Below are 24,688 nucleotides of genomic sequence, written 5' to 3'. Positions count from 1 at the left end.
TATTCTGAGGCGGGAAATGGTTTAAAAAAAAATCAAGGACTTTTCATTCATAGGCACCAAATCCTCTCTGATTGTCGTACAAGCCTGTGCGATATGATCACCTGAGCACATTTACGCAGTGTGTGATATTATGGTACGAGCAGCATTTCCAATTCCCCTGTCTGCTGTTTTAAGAAGCATTAACCCAGTTACACTAAACCGGTGAACACCTCCATTAAAACAGCAGGCAGAGGAATTTGACACAACCAGACCCAGTACTTGTACAGTAATATCGCACATTGTGACTCCCAGGCGATATTCTTCCAAAACCGCTACTCGACCTAGTGAATACATCGGTTAATCAATACCTTTAGAACTAACATGTTGAGAGGTTCCAATAATGTCTTAAATTCCGAGCATTATCTAATCTCTGATGTACTGCCGCTTAGAAACAGGTTCGTTTCATTGTGTCATTCATGCAATATTTATTGTCAACACATGTAATATTTCTTCAAGCTGCTGGAGATTAGCGTGCTGGAGGACATTTTGATAGAGAGGAGCGTGGTGAGCTGGGAGCTGATTAGTCAATAAAGCCTTCACGCAAGCATTAGAAATGGCACCGTGGACTCTGCCATTGGCTGTGTTCTCAGATGTGCTGTGATACGGAGCCACGTGGACGGTGAAGGGCTTTTAGGCTCAACCCCTGATGTGCGTCGAGTGAGATGCCCTCAGCTAGAGTGTTGGGGGCGCTGTAGTCAACCATCATTCGCCTGCTCCTGACCCCTGTCCAGTGACTCCTGTCTGGATAGTAAGCTCTGCTTTGATGCCCTTTCCAGTTGAATGACCCGCTGACTGTCACCACCTGGGCTCACGGCCGCTTGGCCGAGGCACCCCTGGCACTGCACCCCAACCAGAGTCAGCACCTTCAGGAGCGGAGGGGGGAACATAAAGAAATGGAATTGCAAGATGATGTAATTTGATGAGTAATCAGCTGTGTGGTTCACTCTAGATTAAATTCTGAATGTGTACGTTAGAGTTTGATAAAGTAATTGACTGTCTTTTACCTACCGATTGAATAATCAGTTTCACTGTCACCAGGTTACAGTGTACGCTTTACCAGTTTGTCCGTGGTGACTCTTTAGGTGTATACAAGGGATAGAAGCAAGTAGACAATTCACTATAATAAACCGGGGGGGGGGGAATCATGAAGGCATCCATACTCCTTCTATGGAAGGAAATATTATTGTATGTGACATGCTTAGTATTTCTGTAGATGTTATGTCGGGGGCTAGTTTCACCACTGGTGCCTGTAAAGTGCGACGTGGAGCCGACAGACCTGAGTTATACTGTTGGTCCCACACTCTGCCCAGGGATTATAGAACTCTATGCATGCGTGTTTGCATGGGTGTAGAGTTGTGTTGCCCGCTATTCCAATGCCTGTTTTAAGTTTTTTTTTAACTACAGCAGACCCGAGCTGAAATATAACCAAATGAAATGGGTCCCGGGAGCTATAAACGACAAGGCGATTAAAAAAAAATGTATTTATTCGTTCACGGGATGTGGGTGTCGCTGGCAAGACCAGCATTTATCGCCCATCCCTAATTGTCTCGGGATTAATTGATATGCCAGCCTTTGTTGTATTATACTGCAGGCTGGCACTTGTTCCTGGGAAAGGTAAGCTGTGCTACCAGCTTGTCTCTTTGTTAATTGTAATGTGAGAACATTTGACAATCTGTTACGAAAGATACTTCAGACTGTTTCCATTAATTTCAGTGGGAGAGAATATTGTGGATGTGTCTGGAATGCAGGAAAGGGGAAAGCCACCTCAGAAGGCAATCATTGACTCCTGTTCCAGTCACACACACACCTGGTATATGCAGTGCCTCACTAATTCATCTCCAGTGTTAATTATCACTTGGTTATAATCATCCACAGCTATTAGTATTTTAGCTCATGGAAAGCAGCAATCTATTGCTTTGACAGTGTCGAGGATGTTTGAGTTGAGTAAATGAATACAAACAGTAGTCGAGCAGACTAAATAGAGACAAGGATGGGTATTTTGCCAGTTGAAGTGGATTCTGCTGGCTCCCACCCCCAGATGAAGTTTACCCATAATATTTACACAGCACAGATACTGCTAGTAGTGTATGCAGATGAGACCTATCTCTTCTGGTCAGTCATGGGTTATACTTTCCCTTCTCCCTTATACTAAATCTCCTCCACATGCTTTGCAGTAGTCTGCACACTGTTCAGAGTACATAGTTTATGTGGCAGAAAGACTTTCCTATGTCCAATTTTGACAGCATGATGACAGTCTTAATTGAGGTGGTATAACAATCGAAAAGATCTTGGTGTCCGCTAAAACACGTGTAAAGAATTTTATCAGTATTTTATTCAAATACACGTTCCTAGATTGGGATTCACCCCTCAAGGGAGCTCTTCTCTTCCCCCACCTCAAGGGGAATACGGACACCAGCTCTTCCCAAACCCCATAGAGAAAGGCCTCTTGTGCGCTGAGGTTTTGGGCTTGACTGTCTGAACCTTACTCTTCCTTGGAGCCAATGTGAGTGAGACGAGCAACTGTGCAACAAGGGGAAACATGCTAAGCCATATAATAGATTTGGATCTTTCAACAAGTACACAAGAGATAATTATAGTGCAAACCCATCTTTTAAAAGTGGGAGTTTGAGCTCTGGAAATCTGATTGCAATGTTGCAACCTTCCATTAATTAAAAATGCACACTGATCATCTTAAGTCTTGGCTTTGCTAAATCATAGGATATAGCCCATCAGTAAGAGTAGCTGCAGAATTCATTCCGATTAATATCTTTAATTAATAAAACTTTGTGTGGGGTGTAACTTGGGACAGGCGACAGGAAGTTGTGTCTGAAATATTTTATTCTACAGTTTCGCGACTTTGGAGAAGAGAACAACTCACCAGTTTACCAGTAATTCCTTCTCCCTCCTTCCTTTATCCGTGTTTTCTCCCATGGTCTGTCCCTTTGTGACTCTTCTTGCTACCTCGCTTAAAGCTCTAAAGGTGTGATTTCTTTTTAAAAAAATTATATTTCTTCTTCGGATTTATTTCCTTTTGATTAAATTTTTTGTAGGGTTTATTTTTAATGCGTTCTAAGAGCTTCTACCCAGCAGGTGATGAGTGACTTTACAGAGCTTTCTCGCACTGACTGGTGGACCTATTGTACCCAGAGAACTGAGAACTAATCCAAGTTGACTTAAGCTCTAATACTGTACAAACTTTCTTCAAAGCAATTCATCATCAGAACCAGTAATAATATTAATGTGGATTGATTGGCTGGCCAGACAACGCTTAATCCCTGACAAGATTTTCCATTCCGAGGACACGGATTGAAGAATTGGAGTTGAATTTGAAAATATATGATGAAAGATCTATGTACTAATAATGGCTGTAATCCAGGTCTGTCTGGAATAGAGAATTTAGGGCTGATTAATGCACAAGCTGTGCTCGTCCAGTACGTCAGCTGATTAATGCAGTGAGCAGCGGAGCCGCACTCGATCCCTGGTCCGTACTGAGTTAGCTGAGCACATCTGGGGCTGCAGTAGAGGGGCAGTAAGGTTGGTCTCGACAGCCATGGGCCAGGGAAGGGGCAGCTCTCCGTGCTGGAATCTGTGTGTTGTGTCTGTGTACGTGTGCGTGTTTGGTGTGTTTGTGTCTTACTGGGCACGTTCGTGGAGATTGTTGGGCAAGGACAGGATCAACTCGACTGCAGTGTTCCCCCCTTGGTTGGATAGACTGCCGATACTGTCTAGGGTTGCACGTGGAAAATGTTCACTTGGACAAAGGGGACCATGGGATCGGTATCTCAGCAGGAGTCAGCAGAAGAGGGAACAAACCGCTAACAGTCAAACATTAAGAATGCTGTGTGCTGGGCTTAGTTTGAAAGCGGTATTTTTTTTCTTCCGTTTTTTTTGTTATCCAGTGATCTGGTCGCCAAAAAACTGTTGATGCACGTCATAGCCCGAGCGTCTTGTACATTATTTTTTTATTGCATCATCCCGCTCATTCTCGCCACAATTCTACTCTTGGAAACTTAACATTTGGTAATGGCCGTTCCAGTCACGAGGGGAAGCATGCAGTTTATCAGTCGTGCTCTCTTTCTCATTCTTATTTCGATCCCCAGTAAATGTGAGATGTTAACATTAAATGTCTAGTTGGTTCAGAAGATGTCTCGAGGAATCTTAAGGTAGCCACGAAGAGTGGATTGCCAGTGGAAGCTTTCCTGAGATGGCATGGGAAAAGTCAATGGTGCCTATCTCAAAGTGCCAGGTATTGGTATAGGTCATGCAAGCTGCTTTCCTGTAACACACCTAATCTTTTGGACGATGCATGAATGTAATGCTATTGTTACAGTTGCACTTACTGTTGTGCCACTTCCAGCACCTTGGCAACAATGCAGGAAGGGTGAGACCTGAGCATTTACACTACGCACCGCCCTGTGGAGTGACAGATCTCTGCACACGTGATGCAAACGCATGCAAGAAAGCTATGCTCGCCATTCTCCAGCGAGGCGATTATTTATTTAATGGCAAGCAAATGGGACAGGCAGTAACAGTAGAATGGGCGGGCCAGGACGGCCATCTTAATTTTGCTTTACTTCCTTAAAGGCAGACTTTGAACTGGCAGCGTTTGTGTACTGCCCCTGGTGCAAAGCCATCGCATAGAGATATTTCACTTTTGCCAATACCAGGCCACATTGTGGCATGTGGCGGCGTACCAAATCTAGAACGGCAGCACGAGTATCAAAGGTATAGTAGGTCTGAGCATTCCCAACACGGTTGGTGGGCTTGCCGATACCAGCCACCCGCAAAGGAAACCTGACTCTTCAAGCACGGCATATGGAGGTTGTCCTGTTTAAGGTGCCCATTTTACGCTTTTGAGTCTCTGAGCTTGTTCGCATTTAAACTCCGCCCCACCCCCCAAAGCTTTGGACATAATGGCTTTCAATACTCAAACCAGCTTCTATGCCCATTGGCTAAAAGAAGAGGACTGTGCTAGGTCACGTTGGGACGGGCACGCAGTTGATTGGACGGACATAGAGAAAGATGCATTGCCGACCCTAATGCGTGCCAGCCAGATATTGCTCCCAATAGCTAAGCTCGGGGAGGTGCAATCGTGTAGGGGTGTCCCACTCGACTCCCCCCCCCGCACCCCCCCCCCCCCCGGCAGCACAACCAAACGGAGAGAGTGTTGAAGGAAGAGGCCCCGATGTGAGAGGATTGGGGTTGCATTTTTCTTTTTAAGAAGTCATCACCCGCTCATGTAATGTGGGACGTTCTGTGTTAAAACTGCACTGTTAGTTTTAACTTCAGCCCTTTTTGTTTCCTCAGAAATGTTATCTATGCCAGCCGTTAAAAGATTTTCTGTCTCGTTTGCAAAGCATCCGACTAATGGTATGTTTGCTTCTTTTCAATTATCCTTTACAATCTTAACTTTGACTTTTTTTTTGCATGGTTCTTAAATGCACTTGTGCTTTTTAAAATCTTTTAAATGTCCACTTCAACCTTTTCTCAATTTGTTTTTCCACTTTTTATTTTTTTTTCCATTATGTCGGCATTACCACACCAAAATCTTTACCATGATTCAGTGATTCTTCTAAGAAAAAAGAAGTCCCACACATTTTTAACCTTTTTTTTTAAGTTGATGACACTTCCTTTCAATTAAACCTCCATCAGTTTAGAATGGCAATCGCACCTGTCAATCATTCCATTTCACCAGCTGTGAAGTTCCGACTGGCGACCATTTGCACCTCCTGATTTTGCTTCACTGTCCAGTTAACCGTCGGAGAACTTGACTGTCTTTTGCAGGTTTCGGGATGCACGGCCAGGTTGTCTATCAAATGGGTCAGTTGGTGGTAAAGGCCACCAATCCGGGTCACGTGACGTCCTGGCTCGGAGGCGCCATTCTGCTAACTTGCGGTTATGCTCAAGTCATGGAACTTTTGTGGCACCATCTAAAGGGCATGCTATGTGCTGCCGAGCCATACAGAGCAGATGCTATTCCTGTTGTGTGCCGAGTAAGCCAGTCTCAGCAAGGGCGCTACAATTGGTATCGGTGACGTCGTCCTAGGAAAGGGGGGATGGGGGGTCACGTGACCAGGGGGGCCGGGGGGGGGGTGGGAGCGCAGTAATCAGCCAGGTCTCCAACTCCGCATCACAGTCCCAGTGATACCTGATGGAAAGTGCATGTCTGTGGACATTTAGTGGGCACAGGGTCAGGCTCTCGATACGGTCACTTGTGTGGGGTAACGTTGGGGCACTGGAACCTGGGGAACCATACCCCCAATAACACTGTGCCTTCAGGAGAGGAGGGGATTAAAAAAAGAAAAATCATGGAACTCTTGCATCAGGCAGAGAATAAAATCAAACTAACAGTTCACCAAGAGTAGAAATGAAAACTCGATAATCCATTCAAGCATAATGCTGGTCATTTTCTCTTGCATCCATTTACGACTAGAGGCAGTAACTATTCTACGTTACACACTTGTAACAGCAGCCGTCTCATTGATTGAGAAAAATTGGTCAGAATATTTATTACATAATTGTACATTTGTTCTTGAAGATGGTGCTATATGCATCCCACCAGACAAGTCCGCATGAACTCATATCACATCCTCTCTCCTTATTTAGTCACCCAACGTCTTCACAATCTACATTGTGGTTTGTAGCTGCATTTGTCTTATTTTCATTTTCTCATATATACATATGCATGCACTTTATATTAAAAAAAAAAAAAAAAAGTGAAACTTGGAAGAGCAATATGTGTACTTTCAATTGTTCAAACAAACTGTCTCGCTCGCACTTTTTGTTGGTGTTTTGGTTCTGGAACTTTTTTAAAACTCTCTTCCACTTGTGAGCCCCGGTGTCCCAGACATCTGTTTCAAGTCGAGCATAGATTTTTCTCCACGAGTTATCAGGATTCCTCCCACCCAATTTTCTCCCCTTCTGAAGGTGGTACGAGGGTATGGTTGCTCCAAACATACCCTCGCTCAACTTCCTCCCATTGCGTCTTCCAATGGGAACCATTGGATTTTCCCGTTGCCCGCCTCTCTTCCAAAGCCAAGAGGGCCAACTGTAATGCCGTCACCTCTGCCTTTCCTGAGACTTGCTAGCTCAGCAAAGAGTCTTCTTTGCTCTTACTGAGCAGTTGGGAAGCCCAGTCATATTTTCAGAAAGAAGCCGTACTAATCAAAAACAATAATCACTGGCTAGGTACATATTTAATTTTTGCTTATTTGAGACATAATGGAAGTTTGAGAGACATGTGAGCACCCTGTTTATTTGGGAGCTAAGAGAGCCTTACTGGAAATATCACTCAGCAGGAAGGGTGCAACTATCTCAACTCCCAGATATATCCCCGCGTTTCTTGGGTAGTGAGGGAGCAATATACACCCCATGAAAGATCTTTATTGAGGAGTGCCATTTGCAGAAGAGGGGATTAAGAGATCATGAACTTGTACATGAAGAAGATTTCATCAGGTCTTAGACACTTTGTTCCCCACCCTCAGGCCTGGGTCCCATCCCATTTGCCTACAATCGCAAACACGTTGCTGCACCACCCACTTCATGTTAGCCCATATTCTTTTGGACTTTAGTTAGTTGAAAAAAGCTTTTCTTTGTTAGCAGATAGAGCAGGGGTCTTCCCTCCAGACCCTAAGTGAGATTCTATTTCAGTTCAGTATTGAGGCCACCGCCCACTGCTTTTGTCGTGTCTAGTTGCAGCCGGCTTTCTTTCTCTGGAAAGATCACCTCCCGTGGAGATTAACTGTTCTAGGCTGTCTGATGTCTCGCTGCTGCAGGGCCTGTGTGTGCAAATGACCCAAAAAAAGAGCAGCTTGTCCTTACTTGGCTGAAACTTGATGACTGGTGCTTGAAGGTAGTAGAGTGGTTGCTGTATTCAATTGGAAATATTCTCCACTAGTTAGGAAAGTGAAATATTTTCAAGCTACAGGATTGGGATGCACTTGGAGCCCACATGCTGTGCCAGGTCAGCACACTTAACCTTTGTGCAGAGGTCACTGCAGAGTCCCCCAGACCTCATGATAGTCCAATACTGGTCCTACTTTGTTTTATCAAGATGTTCAATAATTGAAATATGATGTTTGCATGGCTACGGTTGGAGTACTGTCCTAGATGCCTTTATTTCGTTCATGGAAAACTAGTTTATATTTTCAGGAACGTAATCGTGACATTCACCAATAAAGTGTACAAGTGTCAGCCGTGGCTCAGTGGGCAGCATGCTAGCCTCTGAGCCATTAGGTTGTGGGTTCCAGTCCCACTCGAGACTTCAGCACAAAAATCCAGGCTGACACTCCCAGTGCAGTGCTGAGGGAGTGCTGCAGTGCTGTGGGTGCCATCTTTCTAATGAGATGTTAAACTGAAGGCCCCATCTGCCTGTTCAGATGGGCGTTGAAAGATCCTAAGGCACTGCTAAAAGAAAAGCCAGGAGTTTCTCCAGGTGTCCCGACAGTATTCCTCCCTCAACCATTGTGGGACATTGCTGCCACATTTGCCTCTAAGTCTGTACATTAAAAGCAGTTCACTTTGTGAAGCACTTTGAGATGTTTCAATGATGTGATCAGGCAGTAAATAAATGTTTCCTTCTGATTTCTATTTTATTTCTATTATATAAATGTATGTTCCTTTCGGTTGGGTTCGAGACCAGCAGCTCATTGTCTTTGTCTTTCTCTCTTCATTTGGTACATTCTTTTCTTTGATGTTTCAGATTCTTACAAATGCTTCTTCCTTTTTTTTGAAAAAAAAAAGCCCGAATAATTATGGTAATTGTGTCCTTTTTTTTGTTGTTGGTGTTTTTATTTTGTTCTTTTTCTACTGGTGCCCGTTCCCTAGACCTGCTGGACAATCGTCACGTGGCGCAGTTGCTGAGGCGATTTTCAGCCGACAACAGTTTCGCACAGAACCTGGCCCTTGACGGTGCCTTGTCCCGGCACCTCCAGCAGTGCTCGTACCACATTCGACTCTTCAAGAACTGGCTGATCTCTGGGCAGGATGATATCGACTGCCTCTACGGTATCACCTGCACCTTACTGCTGCATGGTTGGCTTTGGATGAATCTTGTTTCAGGCCATTGCAGCTATGATGCAGCTTGTAGATCTGGACCCAAGTGAGCTTTGTCAAGATAAATCGGGGTGGGGTGGGGGGCTGCGGGAATCTCTTGCCTCCACATCTCTTTAACAGCCTGCAGATGGGGGCACTCTTAGGGGGAGAAAAAAATAACCCAAACTGCTTGCTAGGTTTTGGATTGCGGATAGAAAAAAACCCTGCTACTAACACAATGGTAGGGCATTTTTACAGGTTAAAAGTCAGACTGCACATCAACTAAAATCCCTTCTTATTTCACCACTGTACAATCGCATGTAGCTGATTGTCAGAGCCTAACCGAAGGATGCTGATTCGCAACAGAAAAATGATGGAAGCAAAAGAAAAGACAAGTTAACATTCCAGTGGCAGGCCCTTCCTAGGAACTTGTCACAATCTCCTGACCGAGGGCCTGCCCCCAGGACGTTAACCTGTCCCTTTTTCGGGCACCCGCAGACCCGTTGCGCGTTTCCAGCATGTTCTGCCGGCTTTTTTTGCCGCTTGTTTTCTCGCCAGGGTTAACCATTGGCGTTTTAAAAAGAAAATTGTGTTTTCAATCTGAGTAATTGAAAGTCTGATTTTTTTTAACCGGTGAAAACGATATGCCGTCCGTCTGTTGGAGATGATGTTGACCGCGGCCATGAACGGCCCCCTCCGAGACTGCGCGGTGTTGTAGGCTACTTTGGGGTGTCTGGCGGCAGCTCGCTTTGGCAGCATTCGAGCTGAAGGGAGCTGAAGTGCTTTATGATTTCTTTTTGGTTTTGTGCCTGGCTTCTTTTCCCAGCAGGCTTTGAGCTGTAAGCATTTGAAATGAAAGGCAAGCTGTTGGCAAGGATTTGTTCGCAAGCAATATGGAAACTTTTTCCCCCCCTCTTTTCCCCGCACCACCCCCCCTCCTCCATTAACCATCAACCATTGAATTATAATATGTTTCTCTTAAAAGGAATAAAAGCTGATGATAAACAGCCTTAGTGGAAGAAAGTTGCACAGCCCTGCAGTTTTTAAGTTGCACAGCCCTGCAGTTTTTAAGTTGAAATCAATAGTAGTTAGCAAAGTGAATTCAAAGTAATCAAAAAGAAACATTCATCACTAAATCCATTTCAGGCATGAGTTATTAAGTGGAAAGTTTAATTCAAAGCAAATCACTTTTTATTTTTGCACTGGCTGTGATCCAGCCGGGCAATCATGACATTGTAACCGTGTAGTCGGGAGCATAAGAACCCAGCATCCATTTAAAATAAATCTCTGAATGCAGGTCACATATTAAGGGCCTAAGGATTTTTACAAGCTGCCCTGATAGCTTGGTGGTGACGTCACCGTATGACAGAGCCTCACAGAAGCCCCGCGTTCAATCTCCAGTGTTTATTTTTAACTAAGTTAGCCAATTTCAGTCAAGGCTTCAGCTGGCCTCTGTTGCCCTGAGGTGGGGGGTGGGTCAGAAACGTCAATCATAATGAGAGTTTTTAACTATCACGAAAGACTGAACTGGCTGGGTCACTTTTCTATAGCAAAGAGAAGGCTGAGGGGTGACCCAATAGAGGTCATTAAAAGGATGAAGGGGCGCGATGGGGTAGATGGAGAGAAGATGTTTCCACTTGTGGGGGAGACCAGAACTAGGGGTTATAACTATAAGATAGTCACTAATAAACCCAATAGGGAATTCAGGAGAAACATCTTTACCCAGAGAGTGGTTACAATGTGGAACTAGCTACCACATAGAGTGGTTGAGGCGAATAGCCTGGATGCATTTAAGGGGACACTAGATAAACACATGAGGGAGAAGGGAATAGAGGAATATGCTGATGGGGTGAGATGAAGAGGGGTGGGAGGAGGCTTGTTTGGAGCATAAACACCGGAACAGACCCGTTCGACCGAATGGCTTGTTTCTGTGCTGTAAATTCTAGGTAATTCCAAGGCCTAATTGCTATGCAGTGACACCAGCTGGAAAGTTTGCTCGCGTAGATGTTAGGGGGAGGACTATCTGCTAGGCTGTGCCATGGCCAAAGAGCTCATCACCATCACCACATTCTGTCTAGTTTCACATATTAAAGTGGTCATTTGGGCGCGATACTGGAAGGTACTTGGCACCCGCGGAGCTGTAGCCCAATGGGAATCAGATGAGAATAAGGGGAGAAAAAAAATTAGGAACTGGAAAAAGCCTTTCGACCCAATCAGATTGTCACATTTTAATGGATCAACCCTTGTCACCCACGTCTCCCCATTTCTCTCAATCCCTGGATCTCTTTCCCGATCAGTATATTTTTATATTGCAGTTCCATTTAGTACATGCACCCTTTTTTGGGTTCCTTGCTCCCATGTTAATTCTTTTATCCTTATCCAAATGAAACTGCGTTTGTCACCTATTGACCCAGTTATCTGATTAATCCAAATCTTTCTGAATCTGGTGGTGTTGTTGCTCATTGCTTGTTCTGACCTTTTTATTTAATTTCTCCGTAATCTTCAAATTCCCTTGGCGAAGGGGGAAAGTAATTAGAAAAGCCCACAAGTAATATTTTACCGGGGACGGTAGCATACTGGACTAGTAATCCAGAGGCCTGGGCGTGAGTTCAAATCCACGGCAGCTCGAGAATTCAAATTCAGTTAATTAAATAAATCTGGAATAAAAAGCTGGTGACCATGAAACTACCGATTGTTGGAAAAACCCCATCTGGTTCACTAATGCCCTTTAGGGAAGGAAATCTGCTGTCCTTACCCGGTCTGGCCTACATGTGACTCCAGACCCACAACAACGCGGTTGACTCTTAACTGCCCTCTGAGATGGCCCAGTGAGACACTCGGTTGTATAAGGCAGCTCCCCACCACCTTCTCGAGGGCAATTAGGGACGGGCAATAAATGCTAGCCTTGCCAGCGACGTCCACATCCTGTAAATGAATTTTTTTTTTTTTAAATACCCTCTTTGCCAAAAATGGCATTAAATAAAGTGACCATGAATGCTCTATCAAAATATGACCCACTTCCTCATTAGGTAACGGGAAATCATCAACCAATATTCCCAAAAAGGGTTTAAAGACTAGTTTACCGAACTCGCACGTATTTTATTTCTTAATCCGTATAACTAGTAATGTAGAGCGAAATCTTCTGCCCATTAACTCCAAGTATAAAGGTACTGCTTTTATTGCTCCGATGGAATGGTGGAGTGCGCTCATCTCCCTGAGGAAAGAAAGCCACCTTAGAAAATCACAAGTTGAGGGAGGACTAGTGTGCCATGGCTAGAAAATTTGTCTATGGCCCAAGTAGGCAAATTTTTGAACTCTATAGTTGGCACTACGAGCTCCAGGTAGAGAAAAATCGTCTGGTTTAAATGTTTTCTCTCCCCTCTCCCCTTGAATGGAATGGTTGTCGGTGAGTGTAAGCAGGTTTCAGGATCTTTGAAGTAATAGCACGTCTGGGAGCAGATGAGCATGGCTTCTCCATTCATCATCAGTTTCAGAATTGAACGGCGTGCAGTGCATTGACAATTATATTTCAGTGCAATTTACCTTATCTCTACAAAATTACCTGGTGGCCTAGATAGCTTCCTGGTGAGGAACATCTAGTGCCCCCCCACGCCCCCCATGCATATTGCTTTGTGTCTTCCCTGCAATTGAATCCCACGTTAGACATCATCTCACTTTGAAACCTAAAATATTTAATGATATTGGATGCTAAGCCTAATATTTGGTTGCCGCGCCTCTGTTCTCAATCATTGTATTTTGCAGCCTGCCACAAAATCTACCCACTCTGGGTGTTTTTATAAAAACTGGGATAAATGAGAAAAGCATTTCAGTGTGTTCCGTTGCTCGCTTAAGGAGCGTGATGGATCACACAGCCAAGGACTTCTGAAACTGCAGCCTCTCTCCCTCTCTCTGGCTGTTCATCCCAATTCTCTTTCTGTGAAAATTGAAGTATTTCTTTCGTTGACTATTTCTGAAGCATATCGTTTATTACATCTGGTTTTCAAGCAGGCTTGTTTACTTCCAGAAATAAAACTGACCTTCAGCTCCCGCAGTGGCTCTGGGTAGCATGAGCCAGGGTTCCTGCTCCTTCGGCTGTAAGACTGCTATATGAACTGAGTTGGTGCAGTGTTTATGCTCCACTCGAGCCTCCTCCCGTCTTTTCTCATCTAACTCTATCAGCGTAACCCTCTATTCCCTTCTCCCTCATGCTTATCTCGCCTCCCCTTAAATGCATCTATACTATTGGCTTCAACCACTCCCTGTGGTAGCGAGTTCCCCATTCTCACCACTCTCTGGGTAAAGAAGTTTCTCCTGAATTCCCTATTTGATTTCTTGGTGACTATCTTATATTGATGGCCTCTAGTTTTGCTCTTCCCCACAAGTGGAAACATTCTCTCTGTATCCACTCTATCAAAACCTTTCATAATTTTAAAGAGCTCTATTAGGTCACCCCTCAGCCTTCTCTTTTCAAGAGGAAAGAGACCCAGCCTGTTCATCCCTTCCTGATAGATGTACCCTCGCATTTCTGATATCATCCTTGTAAATCTTTTTTGCATGCTTTCCAGTGCCTCTATATCCTTTTTATAATATGGCGACCAGAACTGCACGCAGTACTCTTAAGTGTGGTCTAACCAAGATTCAATACAGGTTTAGCATAACGTCTCCTCTTTTCAGTTCTATCCCTCTAGAAATAAACCCTAGTGCTTGGTTTACACCACAGCACAATGCAGTTTACTTGACACCAAATTAGCAGTCTCACTGAGAGAGCCCATGGGATGGCTGGTATGGGGCTGAGGTGCACTGTTCAGGGCAGTTAGATGCAAACGCGGACGGTAGCCTGCAGGACCATTTGCACACCTTACTGGTTGAGTTGCTGCTTGTGACTATCACCAGGTATAATCAGTGAGTTTATTTCCTGAGTGTGTCTCATCCCCTTTTTTGCTTCCATTCATTCACCTTCCGATAGTGAGGATGACTAAACATCCAATGCCATTCATAGCTTCTATCCCACTTGATCGAGTGGGCAAGCGAGTTGTTGGTTTCCCAATGTTGCTGCGACAGTGGAGCAAGCAGGTAAATGAGCGTTTGCTTCACAATGCAGGATTGACACGGCTAAATGCTTGGTCCAAGATAACTCTGCTAACAGGAGTGCCCAATGGGGGAGGATTTACTTCCATATCTTCAACTCAAACAGAGTGGCTGCATAATTCCTACTCCCCTTTACAGCAAGCACACTCCCAGGTTCCAGCCATGAGAGTTTATCTCCTCCATTCTCTCCAATAGAAACATGCAGGTGAAATCATCTCTTTAAAAACATCACGATTACTGAGGTTTTGAGATGTGTCCTCTGAGGGGGCGATTTGTAAATGCAAACGGTTATGCATTCTCTAATCTACCAGGGCCAATAATGAGAAAATTGGTGTTTTTGCCATTTGTTTCGTGTCATTGCTGGAAACAAATTGAGACATCAAAAAAATAAGTGTAAGTGCAACCCTTATGGATTATAAACCCTAAGTAGGTCACAACCTGAACTGGCTTCTCCTGTGGACTGGGCCAATTGTGGTTCAAATCATATTATTAATCTGTTTGCTTACTGGTGGTTGATTTTTGTTTGTCGTTCTACCAAAGAACATACGAATTAGGAGCAGGAGTCGGCCACTCGAGCCTGCTCCGCCATTCAATAAGATCATGGCTGCTCTGATTACTCCACATTCCCACCTACCCCCATAACCTTTCACCCCCCCTTGCTTATCAAGAATCTATCTACCTCTGCCTTAAAAATATTCAAGGACTCTGCTTCCACCGCCCTCTGAGGAAGAGAGTTCCAAAGACTCGCGACCCTCTGAGAAAAAAAATTCTCCTCATCTCTGTCTTAAATGGGCGACCCCTTATTTTTAAACAGTGACCCCCCTAGTTCTAGATTCTCCCACAAGAGGAAACATCCTCTCCACATCCACCCTGTCCAGACCCCTCAGGATCGTATATGTTTCAACCAAGTCACCTCTTACTCTTCTAAACTCCAGCGGATACAAGCCTAGCCTGTCCAACCTTTCCTCATAAGACAACCCGCCCATTCCAGGTATTAGTCTAGACAGTGAAAGTCGATTTAAAAATAGTTCTGGTAGCCTTTAGCTGTTTTATTCATATAGAAAAACTTCACAGTGTAACTCATGAGAGCTCACTCCTGGTCAAGTAAGCTATGTTGCATGTGGAATGCGTGCTGGCGATTGTGTAGCAGTGGATTCGTGATTTCTGATGTACATGAATAGTTATTTTCCGTGGTATGGTTTTGTTGCTGTCCCTCACTCGGACTTCTCCCAAACAGCAGCTTAGGACCGCGTGCATGACGCTGTGAAACGCTGCTATGGCAGAAGCGTTTGCATTTGATGTGAGCTAAGCCCAGCTTATCGGATTGTGGAGTGTAAATGGTTTGCACCATCATTGACGTGAGCATTCTTTGATTGACTTTCATGTTGGCGTATTTTACTTGATATATGATTTTGATCAGAGCACAGTATTGTATTAATATGCAACAGAATCGCAATATGAGCATTCACCCCTTCAGGTCCCCGGGTGGAGTTGGTTATTTGTTATTGAGCCTGTGATCAGTAATACGGTATGAATCTTGTAAAGTGCAGTAATTATGTGTGTGTGTGCATGTTTATTATATGAATTATATGAATTATTATACTGTAGCACTTTAAGCACGGTAGATGCATTTTGTCTGACTCTTTGCATTAAAAGTGATGGCAAGCACTTCTTTTTTTTTTCCTCTCTGCGACGCTGTTTACTTACCTCGGCTAAGGCAGTCATAGGACGCTATATTCAACACCACACCCAGAGAGCAGAAAGGCCAACCTGATCACCATGCACTGATTCACCCTGCGTCCCTCCTCACCACGGGAAATTTGGGCGTGTTTGAATGTTGGGCGAGAACAGTATTGGCTCAGATTCCCCTCGTAGCTGAGCAGCCTGAAGGTGCTCACTGTGTGGGCTGACCCACGAAGAATGGTCACTAAGGCGAGATACTGGAGGCTGCTACCCATGGAACTGTACCCCATGAGGAGTCAAAGTCCCAGGAGAGGAGTTAGGGAGAAAATATTACCAAAAGTCAATTACGAGGAAACCCACTTCAAGCATCTTAGTTACCAAGATAGGCTCAAAAGAGCTGGGTCTCTATACAGAAGCTTATCCTTAAGGGTGATTTGATCGTGGTTTACAAGATTACGAAGGGATTAGGTTGTGTTTGTTTCAACCAAATAAGTTAGGGTGGACCAGGGATCACAATCTCAATTTATGTAAAGGCGGAACTAGGTTTGATGTCGGGAGGTGGTTCTTTTCCCAGGGAATAGTGGGCCTCTGGAACAGGCTGCCGGCTCGTGCGGTGAATGCTGATTCGCCGACTTCCTTCAAGCGAGAGCTGGACCTGTTTCTGGCTGGGGCAGAGATCACCTTGTACAAGAGGTAGGTACCGTATAACATTAATCAGGGCCCGAGTGGTCTACTAGACTAGTTTTGATCGCCTAAAGGAATTGGAGAGCGATTTTCTACATTTCTTTCGCCCCTAATTGGCCGAGGTTTTTATTGGTTTTCTCATCTCGCCCAGGAGATCGCATGGTTTCTGGGTAGGGTGGGGAGTGTCCGTATCCTGATACACAAGACATCACAATTATACGGGACAGGCTGATTGGACCAGTAGGTCTTTTCCTACCTGTCATTTTTCCTGTGAGAGGCTTTCGGTGTTTTTCATTGGTTGAAGAAGCCATAAATAACTTCTCTTCTGCCATTTGGTGGCAATGTATGCAGGAGTCCTCGAAGGTAATTATATACATTTCAAATATATTGGTTGGTATTCCAATTACCACTTGGATAGTGTGTATATCTAATGTAGGTTTGCGACAGGGTTGGTAGAATACAGTACTGTGTAGAGGACAATTTGCGAGCCTCTGCCATGTCACAGATCCGCTTTCTCTACCAGCTGTTTGTGATTACGCCATAGAGGACCTTGTTCTGTCTGTTATCCGCTGGTTATCAGCCTCGTGCCACAGGTAAGTCATCATTCGCAGTGACTGTACCTTTGAAAGATTTGTGTCCCTTGTGATCTTTTCCTGTGCCCTGTACAGGAAACTTTGTGCTATCCGGCACCGACGGGACCGAGCTGTTGCCGTTCCTGCAAAACTGCCGGACAAACCAGCGTTAATGTTGAAGCATACGGAGCTTTTCAGCTCTGCATCTGGCAACAAACGCTGTTGCTTAGCAACAGCTTCTAAACAGTCGGCCGTACTCTCTCTAGCGTCTCTGTAGCTTAGCAACAGCTTCAGAGAGACCTTGCAGAGCCTGACTGTTGGAAAAAAAGCCACGAGAAGAAAAAAAACCTAACAAAACGGCTCCTGATTTTTGCCGGTGGCTCGAGCTTGCCGGACATTTAGCCTCCGGATAACACAAAGTTTCCTGTACATAGCATCTACTGCCATATACAAGAACCTTCAGTTCTTTTCCCCCTCTTACTATCAGTCACATTGTTGCTTCTCCACCAAGTAACAGGAACTTCTCTTAACAAAGATATTTCAGTCTGTAGCTCAGCGATTCATTTTGTTTAGGTGCATTTTGAGGTCTGACTCCAAAATCTAGGGAAGTCATTCTATTAAAAGGCATTATTACATAAGAAATAGAAGCAGGAGTCGGCCATTCGGCCCCTCAAGCCTGCTCCGCCATTCAATAAGATCATGGCTGATCTTCTACCTCATCTCCACTTTCCTGCACTATCCCCATATCCCTTGGTTCCCTTAATATCCAAAAATCTATCGATCTCTGTCTTGAATATACTCAAATGACTGAGCCTCCACAGCCCTCTGGGGTAGAAAATTCCAAAGATTCACCACCCTCTGAGTGAAGAAACTTCTCCTCATCTCAGTCCTAAATGGCCGACCCCTTATTCTGAGACTGTGACCCCTAGCTCTAGACTCCCCAGCCAGGGGAAACATCCTCCCAGCCCCTTAAAAGTTTTATACGTTTCAATGCGATCACCTCTCATTCTTCTAAACTCTAGGGAATATAGGGCAACATCCCTACCTCTGCCCTGGCTGATAAGCTAACGGCATAGACCAGAGAACAAATCTAGGACCTTCCTAATCTGTACAGCTCAGAGACTGAGGAAAACAAAATATATATATTCTTCCCTTTCCAAGGTTATATGCCACTACGTAAATAAGTGGGCAGGCAGTTGATTTACTCCTATGACTTGTCTACTAATGCTGCTCTTGAACCAATTGCTAAGATGGGTGAGTTTCCCTTCCCTGCTTGTGGTTATATGTCTTGTCTCTAATAGTTACCAAAGCAGTACTGTAATTAGGAGTTCTTTGTCAGGAATTGTGCGTAGAAGCCTTGCATCCCATCCTCTCTGGCCCATTGCATCACTAATGAACTGTGCTGTTCAAAACTATATATTAAATGGATTGCTCAGAGTGTATTCAAGCCTGCAATATATTATCATAACACAGTTCCCACCATCTGGTGTGCTCCATATAAACAACCCCAGTTATTACAGAGCTCCTGTAACATTCTCCCTGGTGTAAGTTAAATGAAGGTTTTCTCAGAACCCAGAGCTAATAAAATTCACCTCAAGTATAACAAATAGCCTCTCTTCACAAACCAGCCAGATCCATAGTGACACTCTGAAATCAATTTCAGACCTGTTATAAAAAAAACTGTCTCATCCCATTTTATGATAGCTGTGCATGGATTGGGAATATATCAGAACACTTTACTGGTCGTGGGTGTTTATTTTTTATTGAAAAACCAAAGTGCAGGACATCCAGAACCTGCAAATACCCAATTCCTCTTCCTCGCCATGTTGAAATCAAGACTCGACCACACCATTTACTCCAACTCATTCTTTACCAGGACCTCAAAATTGTGCAACTCCACAGCTCTTGTCAGTCTTTCCCTTCCTCCTACAACCCACCAGCTTTTCAAACCCAAACCTGGCATCAGCTGACCATGACATAAGAACATAACATTCTCAGGGGAAAGAATCTCTCCACATCTACCCTGTCAATCCCCCTCAGAATCTGTATGTTTCAGTGATCTTACCTCTCATTCTTCTAAACTCCAGAGAGTATCGGCCCATTCTACACAATCTCTCCTCATAGGACAGCCCTCTCATCCCAGGAATCAATCTAGTGAACCTTCGGTGCACCGCCTCTAAAGCAAGTATATCCTTCCTTACATAAGGAGACCAAAACTGTGCCCAGTACTCCAGGTGTGGTCTCACCAAGGCCCTGTACAATTGCTGCAAGAGTTCCTTTCTCCTGTACTCCAACCCCCTTGCAATAAAGGCCAACATGCTTCTTGATTTATCTGGTTTCTCTCCTCCCCTTTTCAATCTTAGTGGTGTCCTGCACTATGGGTGTTGGATATTTGCATTGGTTTCTCCTTGCGAATAAGTACCTAGTGCCATAAAAGTTCTGATGTGTTCCCAATTCATGCACAGTTGTTAAAAATGGGATGAGGTAGATTTTTTTTTTTGTCGGTAAGCCTCTCGCCCGAGTCAGAGACTTGAGCATAAAATCCAGGCCGACCCTCCCAGTGCAGTACTGAGGGAGCGCTGCACTGTTGGAGGTGCCGTCTTCCGGGTGAGACAAGGCCCTGTCTGCCTTCTCAGGTGGGCGTAAAAGATCCCACGGGCACTATTCAGAGACGAGCAGGGGAGTTCTCCCCAGTGTCCTGGCCAGTACACTTCCCTCAACCAACATCACTAAAAACAGATTATCTGGTCAATATCACATTGCTATTTGTGGGACCTTGCTGTGTGCAAATTGGCTACATTTCAAAAGTACTTAATTGGCTATAAAGTGCATTGGGACGTCCTGAGGTTGCGAAAGACATTATATAAATGCAAGTCTTTCAAGTACGGTGGCACAGTGGTTAGCACTGTTGCCTCACAGCACCAGGGACCCAGGTTCGAATCCGGCCTCGGGTGACTGACTGTGTGGAGTTTGCACATTCTCCCCGTGTTTGCGTGGGTTTTCTCCGGGTGCTCCGGTTTCCTCCCACAGTCCAAAGATGTGCAGGTTAGGTTGATTGGCTATGATAAATTGACCCTTAGTGTTAGGGGGATTAAAATATGTGGGGTTACGGGGATAGGGTGGGATATGTGTTGGTGTAGGGGTTACGGGGATCGGGTGGGATATGTGTCGGTGCAGGCTCGATGGGCCGAAATGGCCTCTATCTGTACTGTGGGGTTTCTGTGATTCTGTGATTCTTTAAGGGCAAGTACTGAAACCTGAATGAGTTGAGCTGCCAGTGTTTGCTGCCCTGGTCCCCACCAGTTTGTAATAAAGTAACTTGCTTTGACTGTGTGTGTAGATGCTTTGCTCTGCATAAAATGCCAAACGTGTTCCAAAAGTTTTAATTACACAGGGTCCTGCAGGATTGGCTTCTCGCTAATCCTGTAATGAGGCATTCCTGCTTCCAGCTGTTCGGTTGAATAACATTTCATTCCTCTTCTGCTTTGCTGACTTCAAACCATTAATCAATTAATGTTCTAAATCCACCTTTTTCCCTAAAGGTTTACATGACCAATCTTCCCCACCCCCCAGAAAAATAACTCTCTCTCTAATCCCACCCCCTGCCCAAAGAATCTGTCTAATTGATCAAAGTATTTTTTTTTTTGCTTAAGTGTATTTTTCCCCACACTGTGCCTTCTAATAGGTCTCACTTGCAGTTTGCAAGGACATTATACCCCTGACAGTAGTGGCGAATGCTTTCCATTGGTGATGAGCTTATTGGATTCAGAACTTGGTGCTAAAAGGCAGCGACAATTTTTTTTTTAATATATCGCCACACTCACGTCCTCTATTGTCTGAAAGCAAGCAGCACACATCAAACATTGTTTGCGTTCTAGCTCCTGGGCTCCCTTCAATTCTGCAAAGCTGCAATTTGCTTTGCAGTTTTTTAAAATATAGTAATTTAATCCCCTGATGGTTTAAGAGATTGATTCACCGCCCAGTGCGGAACTGAGCTGTGCAGGCCAAGGTAAAAGTACCAAGTTCAATTCAACCATAGTTGAATACCCTGCCGACACTCCATTTCTGGACTCTCGCATGAAGAATGGCCCCTTGCACATGAACATAAGAAATAGGAGCAGGAGTCGGCCACACGGCCCCTCGAGCCTGCTCCGCCATTCAGTAAGATCGGGGCTGATCTTCGACCTCAACTCCACTTTCGCGCCCGATCTCCATATCCCTTGATTCCCCTAGAGTCCAAAAATCTATCGATCTCAGCCTTGAATATACTCAACGACTGAGCCTCCACAGCCCTCTGGGGGTAGAGATGATTCACAACTCAATGAGTGAAGAAATTCCTCCTCATCTCAGTCTTAAATGGCTGACCCCTTATCCTGAGACTGTGACCCCTAGTTCTCGACTCTCCATCAGGGGAAAACAGCCTAGGGTTGCGTAAGCGTCGTCAGTCATATGTGAGGACTTTAAGGTCAAGAGGAGAGTGAATTGGGAGGGCATGGGAAGAGATTAGCAGCGTCAAACCAAGTTGTGCTTTTGCTAAATGTCACATTTAGCAGGTTTTTGGCATTGGATTAAATACTTTTGTCAGATTAGTGTTTGCCGATTCATGGACCAAATTGAAAAAGAGGGAAAAATTGGTGTTTTTGTTTATCACCATGAAGCACTTATTTAAAAAAAAAATCTTCTATACCGTATGGGGACTATTATATTCTCAGAATTTTCCACCCGCTCCTACTCCTGCGGGTGACATCCTCGAAACAACAGAACCTTCCATCTGATGTGTCAGGATCACAAGCTCTTAACAATGAATTCTTAGTTATGTTTTTAAAATGTAGGAGCTAAATGCATTTCTAGTCTGAATGCTGCCAGTACACAGTTAATGCGAGTTATTTGCAGAGTCCCTTTATAGGCAGCTGCACTTGTTTCCCCACAGTGTTAAATCCAATACTAATTAATAGATTAAAATCTAATCAAGGGGACGCATTTCCTTTCAGTAGGTGGCTTGGGTGACGAGGAGTCCATTTGCAGTAAATCTGCATGCCTAGTGTACAATGAGCTCCATTGCTCCGAGCTCTAAATCAATTCACACTTGAACCCGCGTGATGAAATCATCTTGCGTCATCCCAAGTGTGATTAATATCGCCAGAGACGCAGAGTGAAGAGAGTGAATACTGAGCTGTAAAGAGGAAACGCTGAAACTGCTGGGCAGGACCATCAGTCCGTGGAAGAGAAAAGACAAGTCAACATTTGGGGCTGTAGCCCCTTTCCTTACAGGGTCCTATCCATTGTCTTTACTCTTTCAGAAGCTGACAGACCTGCTGTGCAGTGGCAGCTTTTTCTGTGCATTGCAGCCAAGTTTGACTGTTTTCCTGTCTTTTTTTTATTCGTTCACAGGATGTGGGCATCGCTGGCAAGGCCCAGCATTTATTGCCCGTCCCTAGTTGCCCCTCGAGAAGGTGGTGGTGAGCCGCCTTCTTGAACCGTTGCAGTCCCGTGCGGTGAAGGTGCTCCCACAGTGCTGTTAGGGCGGGAGTTCCAGGATTTTGACCCAGCGACGATGAAGGAACGGCCGATATATTTCCAAGTCAGGATGGTGTGTGTGACTTGGAGGGGAACTTGGAGGCGGTGGTGTTCCCATGCGCCCGCTGCCCTTGTCCTTCTAGGCGGTAGAGGTGGCAGGTTTGGGAGGTGCTGCCGAAGAAGCCTTGGCGAGTTGCTGCAGTGCATCTTGTAGATGGTACACACTGCAGCCACGGTGCGCCGGTGGTGGAGGGAGTGAATGCTTTGTCCTGGATGTAAAAGTGTGATCTTTTACTCAGTGCTGCAGTAAGATATGGTGCAGGTTACAGACATTCTCCATGTCTATATGTTCAACATAGGGATTCCTGCTCCATGGTGATAATGGGTTGTAAAATTACACCTCAGAATGCTAACATATGATGCGTGCATCTGAAGATTCCCCCCCCCACTATTTTAATGAGCGCATTAACCTATTTATCATATGTAGTGGACAGGGGAAGTCCAGCCAAATATGTTGGTCTTTGTGTGCTTCAGAATCCCACTGTGCTGTGGTAGGGGGGCCGTGGTTTTGACTGATGCCGAGAACAGTGGCTACTTCAACTTTTCATCCTTTCCACCAAAGTGTACAGTTTAGGAGTTTTGCTGCCTCCCCCAGATATAACTTTAGTTACATACCAGGAGTGTCCGTGGGCCCCACAGTGCTCTGATACTCACAGTAAGTGTCCAGTGTTGTTGCGATTGCCTGGCTCCTTTTGCTTTGGCTCAATGACTGCCTTTTCATAACAAAAACAAGTGAATTCGCCCTGGGAGAATGCTAATTTTGATATGAGCCGTTTTCATTGCCTTCAGAGAATGTTTAGGATCTATTAAGGTGCTGTGAAATTAATTAATTGCGGGTATTTTTTTCCTCATTTTTAATTAGGTTTTGAAGGATGCTCCATGGTTCCTTCCATCTACCCTCTCGAAACACTCCATAACTCTCTCTCCCTGAAGCAAGTGAATGAATTCCTGTCATCTATCTCCGAAATCTGTGGAAAATCTCACGATAGAGCATCGAAAGGTAAACGATGCACTTTTAGCCCAGACTGATGCAATGAGAGCCCTCCCTTGGGTGTATTGGCCGCTTAGAGTCCCAGCATGACCCGAGCTTGCGAAGTCACAGTGCTGTTCCACAACCCGACATGTCACGACCCACACATCTGCCCCAAATTTCAGCACAAAAAAAAACCAGCCCATCTTTAAGAGGCGCTGCAGGATGGCTGGTATGCGGGACTGGGAAAATATCACACTGGCTCAGTAGGAGGCGCTCTTCTGAGGCTGGGCTAAGGCACATCGAGTGTCAGCCGTGACTCAGTGGGCAGCACCCTCGTCTCTGAGTCAGAAGGTTGTGGGTTCAAGTCCCACTCTAGAGACTTGAGCACAAAAATCTAGGCTGACACTCCAGTGCAGCGCTGAGGGAGCGCTGCACTGTCGGAGGGGCCGTCTTTCGGATGAGACGTTAAACCGAGGCCCTGTCTGCCCTCTCGGGTGGATATAAGAGACCCCAAGGCCACTATTTCGAAGAGTTATTCCTGGTGTCCTGGCCAATATTTATCCCTCAACCAACATCACTAAAACAGATTATCCGGTCATTATCACATTGCTGTTTGTGGGAGCTTGCTGTGCGCAAATTGGCTGCCGCGTTTCCTACATTACAACAGTGACTCCACTTCAAAAGTACTTCATTGGGTGTAAAGCGCTTTGGGACGTCCGGTGGTCATGAAAGGCGCTATACAGATGCAAGGTTTTTTTTATTGTTGGGGTGGAGTAGAGGAAGCTTTACTCCGCATCTTACCTGAGATGTACCCGAGAGGGGAGTGCTTGATGGGGGAATACTAGAGGCCTGAAGCAGTAAAGTGTTCCATTACCACACCAACATCCATCACCTTAGTGAGCACAATACTCAAAATTAAATACACACCTTTATTCATGTTTCTCAGCAAAATACAGATTCTGAGCCTGTACTGGGGAAATCAGTGTTGAATATTACTTAGGAGTTTGCTGGTAATAACAGATTTTCTTGCATACCCTGA

The 24,688-nt window shown here is 44.9% G+C and overlaps 1 protein-coding gene across 11 annotated transcripts in view; it reads left to right on the top strand.

The window, feature by feature from the left end:
* Positions 1 to 24,688, top strand: part of ppip5k1a (diphosphoinositol pentakisphosphate kinase 1a) — a 154,055-nt gene that overhangs the window by 110,399 nt on the left and 18,968 nt on the right. For 5 of the 11 annotated variants that reach the window (XM_085972406.1, XM_085972412.1, XM_085972409.1 and 2 more), the window contains 2 exons: positions 5,347 to 5,409; positions 23,539 to 23,676. In XM_085972406.1, coding sequence (XP_085828532.1) covers positions 5,347 to 5,409; positions 23,539 to 23,676 — 201 coding nt within the window. Of the gene's footprint in view, positions 1 to 5,346; positions 5,410 to 8,865; positions 16,450 to 23,538; positions 23,677 to 24,688 lie in introns of those variants that run through there. The other 6 variants (XM_085972411.1, XM_085972410.1, XM_085972415.1 and 3 more) reach the window with 3 other exon arrangements.

Source organism: Somniosus microcephalus, chromosome 32, assembly GCF_052327205.1.
Source record: "Somniosus microcephalus isolate GS21.2 chromosome 32, FLI_Smic_1.0, whole genome shotgun sequence".
Classification (NCBI taxonomy): Eukaryota; Metazoa; Chordata; class Chondrichthyes; order Squaliformes; family Somniosidae; genus Somniosus; species Somniosus microcephalus.
The sequence above is the reverse complement of the archived record's forward strand: the minus strand, read 5'-3'. Positions and strand labels throughout refer to the sequence as shown.